Source organism: Opisthocomus hoazin, chromosome 1 (genome assembly GCF_030867145.1).
Source record: "Opisthocomus hoazin isolate bOpiHoa1 chromosome 1, bOpiHoa1.hap1, whole genome shotgun sequence".
In the NCBI taxonomy this organism is placed as follows: Eukaryota; Metazoa; Chordata; class Aves; order Opisthocomiformes; family Opisthocomidae; genus Opisthocomus; species Opisthocomus hoazin.
The window spans coordinates 14,218,489-14,232,630 of NC_134414.1; the positions used below are offsets into that span (position 1 = coordinate 14,218,489).

The window sequence follows — 14,142 nt, forward strand, 5'->3', positions numbered from 1 at the left end:
TCAGGGAAGCCTCATTCAGATACACAGAAAAAGATTATCACAAAGAAATTGTACTTAGCCTCCTCAGCTGCCAGTTAATGAACTGTCTGGAGACTCAGTTCCTCAGTCATGTCATGCAGCTCTTCCCTAGGTACTCGTAAATGTTGGAAAAAGCACTTAAAGCAAAGTGCACTTGCAGTTCCTTTTGGTTCAGCTGTGGCTGAAGCATCATGAGTATTTTTGTCAGGCTTCTCCGTGCTTTTCTGCCCCTGCACCCAAAAAAACCCACCTTTCAATGTTTTTTAGAATAATTATTAAAACTATTATTATTTTAATAATATATAATTATATTATAAATACCTCTAGAATAATTATTCAGGTGGTCATTTGTTGTTCATGGCTACTTTTTATATCTCCCAAATTCTAATTAGGCTTTTCAAGCATCTGATCCTGCCCCCATTTAAATCAGTGACAAAGGTACCCACTTGAAGCTGGATTGGACCTTCTGCGCCTGCTCATTTTTTGTGAAAGCTGCATTTAAAATATGGCCTTTAGAGATAACAATTCTAGTTCAGGGTCTAAACAAATCCACATCTTCAGAGAGACTGAGGGAAGAAACTTAAATCATTGGAGTCGTTTGCGGAGGCCAATGCAAGGCTGCACGCTCTGGTTTTCTTGCAGCAGCAGGGAAGGTTTGCAGTGAAAGAGCCTAAAATATAAATACAGGCATAAATAAGCATATGCATGCTCACTCACCTGTACATAAGGGCTAACGGAGATCCCTCTCGAAGCCATAAATCCTTCACATCCCTGCAGAGGTTAAAAGGTTGTCAGTGAAACCACAACAAGTGCAATTTGGCATCCGTGCCCTTTGGGAAGACAGGGCAGGCTGCTCCTTCTTCAAGGTCCTTCCTTCTCCAGGGTCCTTCCTCAGAGCGCAGAGCAACGCTGCCAGGTGCTCACACGGCTGGCAATGGGGACAGGCTTGTGTCACGCTGCTGTACAAACAACTGTGCTGACACTGGCCTGTGAAACTGGTGAATCGCTTCCGACTGGGGAAACCTGCTTTGCACCAGAGAAGCACTGGGACGCATCCTGCCAGTCTGCTTCAGGTGCAGGCAGCCTCCTCCTGCCCTCTCCATGGTGCTTGGAGCCTTCTGTTGCTGGGTCGAATAGGGGTTGTCTCACCATGCAAACTGTTTTTTGGGTGTGATTTTGAACCTACTTTTATTCTTTACACCTTATTTCTAATGCATTTGAATTGCTCAGTTCCCCTAGTCTTGCTGAGAGTAGTTAGCAGTGATCAAAAAGCAAAGATTTTTATTAGCCACAAATTTAAACAAAAGTTGCCCACTTTCAGCAATAATATTTTGAGAAGTCACTTCAAAGGCAAATTACAGGTTTCCATGGTAAGCTATTTTGAATGGGCAGGGCATAACAAAAGTGTATTTTTAGGTTACTTTTTCACTGCAAGCCAGTGGCTGGTTGTGCTGAGAAGTCCAAGGAACTGAAGTTGATGACACCAGTTTTCTACCCCCAAGCAATGCTGGTAAAGAGTATTGCCTTGCACTGAGCTGCCTGGGGTAGAAGTTTTCCTCCCTTCCATGAACATGCTCTGCTCAGCTCTCAGCAGAGCCAAACCTTAGTTGCAATGAAGACTGTGCTGGCCCTGATATTTTGCCTTCTGTTTTTCACTCTCGGTTGTTCTCTTAGAGTTTATGGCTGCCGTCCACCTCTTTTCCTAGCCATGCAGCAGCTAATTACATGGAGTCACTTATTTTTCCACACCGTTTATTGTGCATTAGCCAAAGCAAGTCTCCCTTGTGCAATTACCAATACTGTTGGTGGCCTAAACACGCTCTACGTAGATATAGAACACAGCTGCTTCAGTTCACCAAGGCTGTTTTTGCCAAGCCTTCACAAGGACTGAGGATATTGGGTGAGATCCTTGACCCCATGCACAAAATTTAACAAAGACATCAAAATATTCAACATATACTTGAATGGCACTATTAAAGGTAGCATGTTTCTTGTGACCTCTAAGTCTATTGGCTGTGTGAAACAAAAAAGTATGTCTTGCCCAACATTTCTGGTCCCCTTCATGGCCTGCTCCAAAGCAATTGGTTTTCTCATAATTAAAGACAAAGGAAAAGGGATGGATCCAGTACCCACTGAATCAGAGCTTGCCCTCTGGTTTTGGTGGGGTCTATTTCAGGTCCTCAAAGATAGGAGGATTGGTGCAAAATGCAGATCATCTAGAGGACCACACATTGTCAGCCTGTTGGACCCCACGTTAAACAATTGCACAGTCTATATTAATTATTTCAAGGGAAAAGTATGTTTTGTTAAAACACCTGCAGAGAACACACAAAGCATTCTGTGAAAATACTCTGTCAAACACAGATCAAAATCTGAACCAAACCTACTTGGACTTGTCCTCTTTATTACAGCGGTACTGCTTAATGCCCCAGAGGTATTACACAGTGAATAGTAAATAAGTAAAACATTCCTCTTAGGAACTAGATTGAGTTTAGCACCGTTTCAGGTGGTGTGATGGTCTACAAGATAATGATCCCTAGGAGCACATGGCACCGTCTCTGGAGACCTTTAAGCAAGAATGAATTAGAAATTAATGTCAGGTAGACAAGATACTGCTTTGGTTAATTGAATCAGCTGGCCGGTCTGCTTGAATTTATGAGGTGATACACATCATCCCATACGCCTTTCTGGAAATGCTGATTTGCAGTTTGTCACCACTCTGAAATGTATGGGATTAACTGAAATGAAATGTCCTGCAACCCACTGCATAAATCATGCATTGGTCAGCAGCCTTTCTTTTTTTCAATGTCAGTTCTGTCTGTTTGAGAGAATTTATTGTGGTAACATATGATGTGTGTTTTAAATACTAACCTGAAGCTGTCCTTCCCCTCCCTTTATTTTCTGCTTTCCTTCCCCTGCAAGCTTCCATAGTGACTGTCATACAGCTTGTCAACAATGTAGTTGACACTATAGAAAATGAAGGTATTTAATTTTTTTTTCTCGTTATGCAACGATGCTTCCTGTTTTCATTGTGAAACATCCCAGCAGAACCTCACTAATCTACACTGACCAGCAAACCTGTGGCGGGGATGGGGATTTGCAGCTCAGCATGTTCACCAGCAAACACAAAAACACCAGAGGGATGTACCACAAAATATCTGTGGGTAATTGCGGGTGGTAGAAAAGGTGTCAAGGCCTTCATCCTCTTCAAGTCAATCTTTTTGCTTGCTTATTCCCACTGCCTTCAGAGAGAATAGCATTAGGTTGATGATGGAGCCGTATCGTTGAGATTATCCTAGCCGCAGAAGCTGGGAAACAGAAGACGACACAGGAAGGCTGTAAAGTATCCCAGGCTGCAGTAAAGCTGGGCGATGCACTACAATGGCACCATGCAGAGAGGAGCAAAGTGATGGTAGGCAGGTGGAGGGTTTGTCTCAAATAACACAGAGTCAAATAGATGTGTAGACACAAGGCCGTGGATGCCACGTAGCAACGCAGCCTGCCTGCCACTGCCTTTCCCCTGGGGTGGATGTGCCCATTGAGTAGAGCATGGCATTTGGGTGCAAGGACCCGACATGCAGCTCTGCCACTGGCTTCCTGGGTAACCTCAGGCACATCATCTTAGAAGTGAACTGGTTTCCCTACCTGTAAAACAGGATCACTGTTTTCCTCTTGCATAAAGCACTGAGGAATTGTGATGTATCAAAGATAAACATTACTTTTATTTATTTATACAACATTTGTCTTTTCCTTGGGAAAACGTCAGCTCAACATCAACTCAGGTTATCCACAAGTCCAAAATTTCTTCTGTCTGTAGCAAATTTAAGCCAGATTTTGCAGACTTCAGGCAATCTGACCTGAATAATGCGTAAAGATTGTAAAGTAAATTCTTTTTGTGAACTGACTTATTTTTTTCTTGAGCTGTGTCATGGTAGTTTTGAGAAGCACTTTTAGTCCTAGCTAGTGATGGCACCTGAGTATTTGTCCATAGTAGATTTACTGATTGCCTGAAGTGTAAGAGTGTCATTCTTCTGGCTATCAAATAAAATGAATTAGCCAAGGTTAACTCAAAAAGAAAGTCTCACTCAAAAAATAAGGAAATAGTGCTGAAAAGAAAGCTGTGAATGGCCTTACCTTTCTAAAAGAAAGCTTAAGCAATCACATTGGCTCCCCATCATGATTTACACATCAGAAAAAGGCAGTCTGGTTGCAGTTTCAAGAGGCCATCACTGAAAATGCTTTGCCCACTTCCCAGTTCCTCACGTGAGACTTACAAACCTTGCATGCTCTGCAGCGGAGCTGGTGAAAGCAGCAAATCGTTAGCCGCACCAGCACTCGTGGTGCACGGCGGGCAGAGTAGCTGTTGGGCACCGTGGGAGGATGGGGCCCCTTCGCCCAGGAGCTGCCAGGGTTCTGTGAGTCAGCAAATTAGTGAGGTTCTCATGGATTCTGAAACCACACAGCTCGGAGGGACCTGACACATCTCGGGTGCAATGTCATTACACTGAAAGATGGCAAAATCCTCTTTACAAAAAAGAAGTGAAGAAGGAGAAGGATGGTTAGGGCCGGTTCAGACACTGCTGCTAAACCTGCGGTAGCCCCAACGCTCCTCACCCCAGGCTAATGCAGAGCAGGTGGAAAGCTACTGTCTTTTGGCTAATGAGCTAACGAAGAAATCACCATCACCACATGCACATTGTGCCGATAAGCAAGGGCAAGAGTGCTGTTAGTAGATGGAGGCCTGGAGAACAGTCTTCTCTGCCCTTGTTTGTGGCTGAATCCCAGAGGTTAAGTACTGGAGTGCCATAAAGGTCTGTTTGGCCAGACTTCCTCCAGCAGCGCAGTCCAGAGACCTTGCCCGGTGACCTTGTGCATGAAGCCCAGTACCATGTGGCTGAACAAGAGCATCTCATCTAGAAAATGCTGCGGCTTATTCCCCGCTCTTGTCTCACATAAAACCTCTTTCCTTGCTCTCTCCCCCACCCCTGTACCCTCTCCATACTGGAATGCCTCCCTCCCCACGGGCTAGCATGGCAGTGCAAGCGGGAGGTGGGTATGGGGTTGCGGGGCATTGTAGCTGACGGCCCCATTAAATGGCTTTGTATTCTATTCTATTCAGGTTCTTATACCGTGCCCATCACCATGGTATCTGAGCCGAGGTGGGCCCAGATTTGTTTGAACCGGCCCTGAGAATGGTAGATTCTTATTTTTCTGTTTCAAAGTGAACAAGTGAGAGAGAAATGTACTTTGCAATTATGAACCTTAGAGATGGTGGATAGCCCTTTTTGTATTAAGAGTTCCAGCTCTAACGTAATTCCATATCTGTTCAGTGAGGGTAAATAATTAAGATACGATAGAGAAGGAATATAATACACATGACATAATCATTTCTTTATGTATGTCTGCATTTGACTGGGCAAGCTTATCTTGCACGCTAAAATAAAGAACAATTAAAAATCCTATTAAAATGACACCGAGGCAGCTGTACTTTAGAAATATGCATGCAGAGTTTTGTATTTTCACATGTAATACTATGCTGGTAACAAGCTCCAAGTTACCAGTTTTTACTTTTCACTTTGTATCTGACAGTGTCTGTTATGGATCAAGGACAGAACTACAACAGAGGTGATTTTTCTGAGACACTTTCTGCCTGTTGGACTGGGCTGGGGTGGGCAGGGCACCGACTTGATCTGTTTTTTTCTTGAACTGCTTCACATGTCCTTGTGTTTGAGTTCTCTTGGGTTCAAATGTTGCATGAGAACGGCCAGACGCTTTTTTTATTTCAGGATCCGGTTTTCAGTCAATCAGATTATTTGCTTGCACACTTTCTTTCTTGAAACGAAGTCACTGGAGGTAGAAGGGAAGACTAGATGTGATAGCATAAGCATGCTGACTTCATTCATAGATTTTTTCAAATAACTGTGAAAAGCATTAACTCAGAGAATTCTGTCATTTTGATTTTTTGGACTCATAGTTTCTAATACAACCTAGTAGGATCCTAAAAGCAAAATGCCTGAGAGTGGCCATGTTTTGTTTCTTTGCTTGTTTGCACTAGTATCATACTATAATTTACTCTCCTTCCCTACCCGTCCGGTCAGAGCATGGCTGACCTTTGTCAATGGCCTGTGGCGCATGCTGTGATTTGAACGTGCTGTCAGGACTAAGAGGCGAGTGCATGCAGGACACTTTGTTTGCAGTAGTGGCCCCATCCTAAGCGCTGTGGTTCTCTTTCCTGCTGCAGCGTATCACTGGGATACCTCTGACTGGATGCCAAGTGCGCGCTTGTCTGACATTGAGGAGGTCCCCAACTTTGAGGCGGCAGACGGAGGCTCAGCTCATCACGGCAGCACCAGAGAGCTGGAAACAGATTACTACCTTGGTGGCTACGACATTGACAGCGACTACCCTCCCCCTCACGAAGAGGAGTTTTTAAGCCAGGACCAATTACCACCTCCTCTTCCAGAGGATTATCCGGACCAATACGAAACCCTCCCACCCTCGCAGCCGGTCTCAATGGCAAGTACGCTCAGCCCTGACTGCAGGCGACGGCCGCACTTCCACCCTAGCCAATACCTCCCTCCTCACCAGTTCCCCAATGAGACGGACACCACAGGTTCTCAGGCTGGGAGTGAATTTAGTACTTTTGCTGTTGGCCCAAGCCAGAACACAGAAAACGTTAGTGCAGGTAAGATGCCCTTATCCTTGCACAACTCTCTAGATGCCTCCTCCTCTGATGTCTCAGCAAGCTGCGGCTTTGATGACTCCGAAGTAGCCATGAGTGACTATGAAAGTGTGGAGGAACTCAACCTAGAAAATGTTCACATTCCATTTGTGGAGACCCAGCATCAGACACAAGTGTAAAGGAAGCTCCCTTCTTCTTCTTCTTCTTCTTCCTCCTCGTCTTCTTTTTTTTTTTTTTTTGGTCATTTGGTCCAATTAATAGTATAAATATTGAGAAGAAGTTTTGCTGAAGGTGTATCTATATATATTGGGCAAGGCAAAAATACAGTATAACCCATTATTAACTTGTTCAGAAATTATACTGTATGTGCAGACACGAAGAGACCAATTGTGTTAAGTATTATACATGGCAAAATTGTTACAGACAATCTGGACAGTATGTACCTTCTATTTATTGCCAGAAGTAAAACTCAGCTTTCGAGGCAGGGGAAAACAATAATTGCTAAATAATTTCTTTCTCTCCCCCAAAGTTTGATTATATTTTTTTTCATATTGTGTTATTAAAAGTGTTACAGTGTTATGATCTCCCCACAGTATTAAGAAACTCATATGGTTCATTCCAAGACACACTGTTGCATGAAATTTTATGTCAACAAAAGAGTGAAAACAATTGATCACTGAGGCTGCTGTGTACAACACGTCAGATGGCTGAAAAAACAGCATTTACAAATTGACTTATCCAAGACAAGCAACCAGTCATTTGTCCATAAATATTTATCTGTACTTTTGTTTGTTACGTAGCATTTCATTCTATTTTGTGTGCATGCAGAGTAACAGATATGCAGCGCATATTTACTCCACAGTAGCCTATTTTGGTTGCCGTTTTTTAAAACCTGATGTCAGGTGCATGTGCATAACTTCATCCATTATGACTTCTAGAAATGGCAGAATCTGGCCCAGTAGTGGCCCAGTTTTGGCCCAGCTGCATATGCACAGTCTCCTTTGACTTCTGTATGCAATGCCAACGTGTATCTGAAAACATCGGGAAACCTCACTGTCTACAAAGCGCTGCTGATTTCTTTGAAATTCCTTACTTGGGCAATCACCTCTTTAACAGCAGTCATCGTGCTACAATTATTACAGTAAAATTAGTTGCAATTAAGTCGCATATAACGCTACTAACCTCAGATCCTGAGCTTAATGTCATTTGGCAAATGTCCATCTTAGAGTTCACGGGACTTTTCAGCTGCAGTAAACTGACTCAGTCGGTGGAACCGCACGGACGGGCTGCGGCCAGAGGTCTGGTCCTAGATTTTCTGCTGGATGTGTCATTTCGTAGGATTTGAGGACTTCCAGAAGTTTTTTGCACACTTCAGGATATTGTTGTGGGATGAGGAAAACCACAGCATCAGATTGCTTTTGTGCTTCCCTCAGCCTGACTGGAGTAAACGGCCTTTCACACCGAGTTGGCCTGAGCAGCCAAGTGCAATACGGAAATATGGGATTTTCACTCAATGTATTAAAGCAGAATATACATACCCGTTGCTCAGTGCTATGAAAATGTTATTGCCACTGCATTTTACAGCATCTGTGTACCTTATACAGTGAATGTGAGTCTGCAGTCTGCATTACTGCTGGGGTTTAATCCATTCCTTCCATGGCATGATTCAGCCATTCTGAAAAGCTGTTCAATACATAAATCATTGTTATAGATGAACAGATTCATTAACAGGTTTCCTCTGCTGTATTCCAGGTCCTGTCTCTTGGTCAAACACCTTGATTAGATAGTTTCAGCAGTTACATTCCATGGCAACATGTTCTTGACTGACTTGAGTTTCACCCAAAATTAAATTGTGGGCCATTTCTTGACATACAGGAAGCATTTATTCAGAAATTGCCCCCAGTACAAAGAAATTATTAATAGAATGTAATTTAAATAACTGCAGCTTGTAACACTTTTAATAAAACAGGATTTCTAAAATGCTCGGGGTAGGTACAATATGTTGCTGCTTCCCTCCAATAGCTCAGATAGCTGTGGAAGTTTGGTGTAGATATTTCTTTGGGATCATGCAGCAATTCTTCACTAGAAAGCAGCTAATTATACAGGTACACGAATAAATTGAGTGAATTTCTAGAAAGACCATGTACTGCACATACAAGTATTGTCGAGTACTTGTCTGCAAATAGTTCCTGTCCATTGAATTTATGAATGTCACTTGGTCTTCTCAAAGTAAACATGCTTCTGTAACAGTGATATATTCTGAATGTGCTCATGGTACGTTTCAGCCCCTTTCCACTGCTATTACCCTTGTGTTTTCAAGAAGAAAAAAAAATATGAAAATTTGTATCGCGATTGCAAGGAACCGAAGGATTTGCCAATAGGCCATGAAAGGGTTTGGGAAGCCTAGAGGCATGGATAGAGGATGACTTGCATTGTTTGTGAAATCAGTGTTGCAGGAAAGCAGATGCAATTACTCTTCAAAAGCAGGAACACCTTTGTTTGAAAAACAAAGCTGCAAATTTAGCTGCACTTTTAAAGCTGGTGTGACTTTCTGAAATTGTAATGGTCTCTTAGCATCGGGCTGCAGTTTATATAGGGTTTGCTCCTACTCAGTTTTGGCGTGAGACATTTTTATCCATTATGCAATTAGTTCTGTATGAGCCCCCAGCAAGTTATGAAGTGTACTTAGCATCTGTTTTCTGTAGTGAAAATTCTGCAGTAAGCCTGAGACACTGATATCAAAACTTTACTGGGACATATCACAGTGCCGTACAAAAAAAAAAAAAAAATCAATGTTTCTTACCAAGTTTGTTGCCTCCGAAATATCTTGTTGGTAGTGAGTTTTACTAGTAAATTATGCATAAATACAATGTATAGTACTTTTTCTGTTTTGATGTCGTTGCCATTTCATTTCACTGAATGCCTGCGTATTGAAGTGCTGTTGGGAAGGTGCCAAGGACCACCCATTCAGCCTTCTCTGTCCCACTCATTATTTCTATACCTCAATATCTCCTCCCCTCCAAATAAGACAGGCCTAATCCACCTTCAAACAGATGCCCCTCTGTGAACATTGATACTTCTGTGGCCTTTCTGGTTTTGTTCTGGCTCTTTTTGGTAATGGTAAGACCCAAATGCAGATCTTAAGGTGAAATGCTTCTTAGGGACTAAGATTTTCATACTGACATCTCTCTTGTTAATCCAAACCAATTTGTTTCCTTTTCAATTACTGCTCTACACAGACAAGCTCTAATCTTCTAACCTGGAGGATAACCATACAGTCATAGCCTAATGTAAGAATTAGTGTTCATATCATTCCATCCAATATATAATTCTTTTTCTGCCGTACGATGATTTTTATATTGCTGCTGCTGTCATTTCCAGGTCCCTGGTTCTGTTAGAGCTTCCCCTCACATCTACTTATCCTGTGTGTCTGTATTTCAGTTCACATTCCTGTAGATGGCTCCACTACACGGTATTTTCTTTCGGAATCATCTGTAGGAGAGGTGTCGTAGACTTAATAATGTACTTTTGAGTATCAGTGGATTATAACTTTTAGGATCAAGACAGTCTTTGTTTTTTTAAAGAAGCAACAAAAGAAATAAGCAACTTGTTATAATTCAAATGCGTTAAAGACGTGTAGATGTGGCACTTAGGGACAAGGTTTAGTGGTGGGCTTGGCAGTGTTAGGTTAACAGCCGGCCTTGGTGATCTTGAAGGTCTTTTCAAACTTAATGATTCCATGATTCTATGATTCTATGATTCTGTACCTGCTTGTGTCAAAAACCACTGACTTTGCCAGGGGTGTATGAGTCTGAGTAAAAGGATACTTTTTCTCTGCGTTTCGACCAGGGTGAAAAAGTCATACACACTGACAGACTTATTGATAACTCTGGCAACAGAAAGAGCCTTAAAGTGACTGACAACATAACTTATGCTGCCAATACAACATGAAATGGCCTTGTGCAAAAGGAAAAATTAGGCTTATGTACCTTTCTTAAATATGTTAATTATTTTGCCTTTGTATTATAAATATCCTTTAAAAAAAAAGCTAAACTTCCCTATGAAGCCATAGATACTGGATGTGATTGCTGTCTGAGCTAGTATCTTATAGCAGGGCAAGGGACCAAAGGTGACACCAAGGAGCCGCAGCATCAGTTCCCTCGCTCGTGGCCAAATGGACACCCCCACTAGAAGACCACCATAAAGTTGCCCTCCTGTAGGACCATACAAAGGCAACCAGGAGGATGTTACCGTGCAGAGATTTATTACAGTACTGTGATTTCCATGCAGTCAAGCTATTTTCCTAAAGCTTGGTGATGTCTTTGATCCTGAATTTTCCTGCAGGTTTCTTTAGCCTATAGAGCAGCACAAGACTAGAGTCAAACACTTTTTGCTGCCATGTTTTCCTGAAGTCAGAAAGTTGTGTGCTTCATCTCTCAAGCGGGCTGTCCCCCTCTGCATGTCCCACAGGCAAGTTAAGTTTTGGTCCTCAGAATTTATTTCTTCCCTTTTCTAAATTCTCTAATGTAGTCTGAAGTAGTGCTAGCCTTGTTGTTTTGGTACCCCCTCCAGTCAGAAACTCGGACTGGGTTCTGCATGATGAGGAAATGCATGCCACTGAAATGATGATTACAGCAGCCTGACGTCTCTGTGAGCCAGGCAGGTTGTAAACTTTGAGAATATAACATAAAAATTGTTGATCTTGGGTCAATATAAATTCCATTGTAACGAGAAATGTGGGCAGGATGGGACAAATGGTTAAGAACACATCCTTACTCCTCATCGAGCTCCTGCTTGAAAAAGCTAAATAAATGCATATAATTATTGTAGCTGATAATAATTGCAGTCATGGGAGAGAGAGCTGGAGGTGCCCTGGACCAGCTGGGCTGAGCTTTGTTTGAAAAGGGAACATCCTTAATAATGGAGAAAACCAGCTATTTAAAACCAGTAGTGAAAGTACATTTGTGCTTTGTTGGTAGTTTTTGGAGCTATTCACTGAGTAATAATGGACATTTCATAGGTTTCCAACGAGAGCGCTACACCTTCAGGTTCATTCTCTGATGGTTTGCAATCATTTACCATGCAGTAAAACTGTGCTTTTTGCCTGTTTGTGTCTCTGTTCCTCTCAATACACCAAACAGGGATTTAAGTCTTAGAAATATAGACCATTGCCCGTTATCCATGGCTTTTAGCCTGTGTTTCATAAACTTCACATTCAACATCTCCATTGTCATAAGGGGCATTCAGTTAGTAAATTAGCTTCAGTCATCCAAGGGATGGGCGGAAGGGGAGGAAATGATATGAAATTCATTTCTTTACGTAATAATGAAAAGCAATAATTGCAAATATCTCATATTACACAAAGGCCATAAGTAATCTTTACCAGTGTTAAGAGTGCACTTGAACTGTGTTATGGAAAGAGATTGGAGCCCTCAGAACTGTAGCATTCTTCTGTCATAGGAATGCCTCAATCGTTATTATTTAACAATGCAACGAGCCCGTACTGCCGCTTTTCAGGAGGTGACAAAGACGTTTAGGAGTGAAACCAGTTCTCTTTAAAGCACTGTATCGGAAAAGATTGTCGTGTAAATTTTACCTGTCGCAAGCAGGCTGGTTTGTAAAAGATGTACGTTTTGGTGTTTAAAAAGAAGTTTATAAAATATTGTATATAATGGTTTCAAATTACCAGGCTTTTGTAGATATTTGATGCCAATTGGGTCGCTTTCATTTTTTTTGTTCATTTGTTTGTTTGGTATAATTCTCAAAAGTCATCAAAGTTGGTTTAAACTTTTAAGGTAACAGCAAAAAAATAAAAAACAAAAAAGTTTTAGATTTGAAAACTTTTTAATCATTTCAAAATGTACTGTAACTTTCCTTTGGGTTCAGCTCTTTTTGTTTAACTTTTTTCTGTTTTTAAGAAGATGTTTTTATTGACTTTTTTTAAATGAATGTGTTTTGCACAAAAAGCTAGAGATATGATTTTTATGCCATTTCAAGTAGGTTTTAAGAGATGTCATTTCTCCAATGACAATAAATTCAATCTTATGCAAAAGGGAAGATTTATCACTTTTGAGTGGGTCTAGTCCTTTATCTGAAAACTAATTGTACCTTCATCATTGCTGTTGGCAGTATTGTCTTGTGTTTTTTTGCTATAAAAACAAAACAAGAAAAAAAAAGTGTACAGGTTTGTAACTGCCAAAATTTGCTAAAGTTGATGGTTAAAACAAGTTTTCCAAGTAAACAAAAAGAAAAGCCCAGCTGTGTTGACTATTTCTTAATTTTTCTCCTACTTTCAAAGGAGGGAACAAGATAAGACACATCAATTCTGCAAGGAGTGTAGCGTTTCATTGCCTTTCTCTGTGCAGGATTGCAGAAAATGCTATTTTTTTGGACTCTTCAAATTGATTTAATTATTACATGGCAATTCTTCCACAGGGGCCCCTACTCGCACCGCAGAGCTCTCTTGCCAAGAGTTGCTACGCTGATGTGTGTATGCCAAGGCAGCTACCTAACTAAATCCACATCCTCAAATGGTGCAAAAGACGTCATTGCATCGTGTAGCTATCTAGGCATTGAGCTCCGTTGACTGAGACCACTTCAGAGGGCAGTCCAGCTGTCCTGTGTTAGCTGCATAGCAGGGGTATGTGAGACGGTCACATAAAGCAACAGCCTGCTCCACAGATTTGCCTCCTGCTGTGGTCATCTCTATCTTCCAGCATCGTGGCACTGGCAGCTGGGACCAGCTGAGACAAATTCAGGTGCGAAGTCTCAGATGTGTAAGCACTGGCCCAGAAAACAGCCATAATTGTGCTAGGCAAAATACTCCATCTGCTCCGTGGGTTGCATTCAGGAATACAGCATTTACTTCTCTTTCAGCACATCTGTTCAGCTCTGTGGCCCTAGCTGCCCCAGCCAGGCTGGACTGAAGCATGGGCAGCGCAGCTGCAGTGCAGAAAGAAGGAGGGATGTTCCTTCTAGAGCTCTCTGAGTGCCCTGCCATCATGCAGCCGGGAGCACACCTTGCGCTGCCAGGAAGGAGGGATGCTGCCTGCAGCACGGCATCCCATTAAAACATGTAAGACCCAGAGTAGCGTTTCAATGAAGCCCGCCAGCTGGGGCAGAAATACCTTTCTCAACATTTTTGAAACAGAAGTTTAAGCTATGGAAAGGCAAAATATCAAGTCAACGTGAAGTGCCTCTTTCCCCAAGAATTCCGAAGCTTTTTTCCTAGAATGAGTGAGTCCCCTACTTAAGCCAGTTTCCTACTTATTTTTCTATTTCTATATTACCTGCATGTAGAGAAACTCTTCTTGTTTTCCACCTTTCCAAACAGAGTTTGACAGAATCTCAGGGAAATATTTGTGGCAGCAGAAGTAGCATGGCAGTTTGACGAAGCTCACCGGTATAATGAGATGGAGCAGAGCATTATATGAGGAAGTCAG

General features: G+C 42.0%; 1 protein-coding gene across 8 annotated transcripts in view; it reads left to right on the forward strand.

The window, feature by feature from the left end:
- FAT3 (FAT atypical cadherin 3) overlaps nucleotides 1-12,948 on the forward strand; it is a 439,942-nt gene extending 426,994 nt beyond the window's left edge. For 5 of the 8 annotated variants that reach the window (XM_075417267.1, XM_075417266.1, XM_075417269.1 and 2 more), the window contains 3 exons: nucleotides 2,941-3,000; nucleotides 5,608-5,643; nucleotides 6,260-12,948. In XM_075417267.1, the coding sequence (XP_075273382.1) occupies nucleotides 2,941-3,000; nucleotides 5,608-5,643; nucleotides 6,260-6,879 (716 nt within the window). In that variant the 3' untranslated portion in view covers nucleotides 6,880-12,948. Of the gene's footprint in view, nucleotides 1-2,940; nucleotides 3,001-5,137; nucleotides 5,214-5,607; nucleotides 5,644-6,259 lie in introns of all 8 variants that reach the window. The other 3 variants (XM_075417271.1, XM_009932567.2, XM_075417282.1) reach the window with 2 other exon arrangements.
- The last annotated feature ends 1,194 nt before the right edge of the window (nucleotides 12,949-14,142 follow it).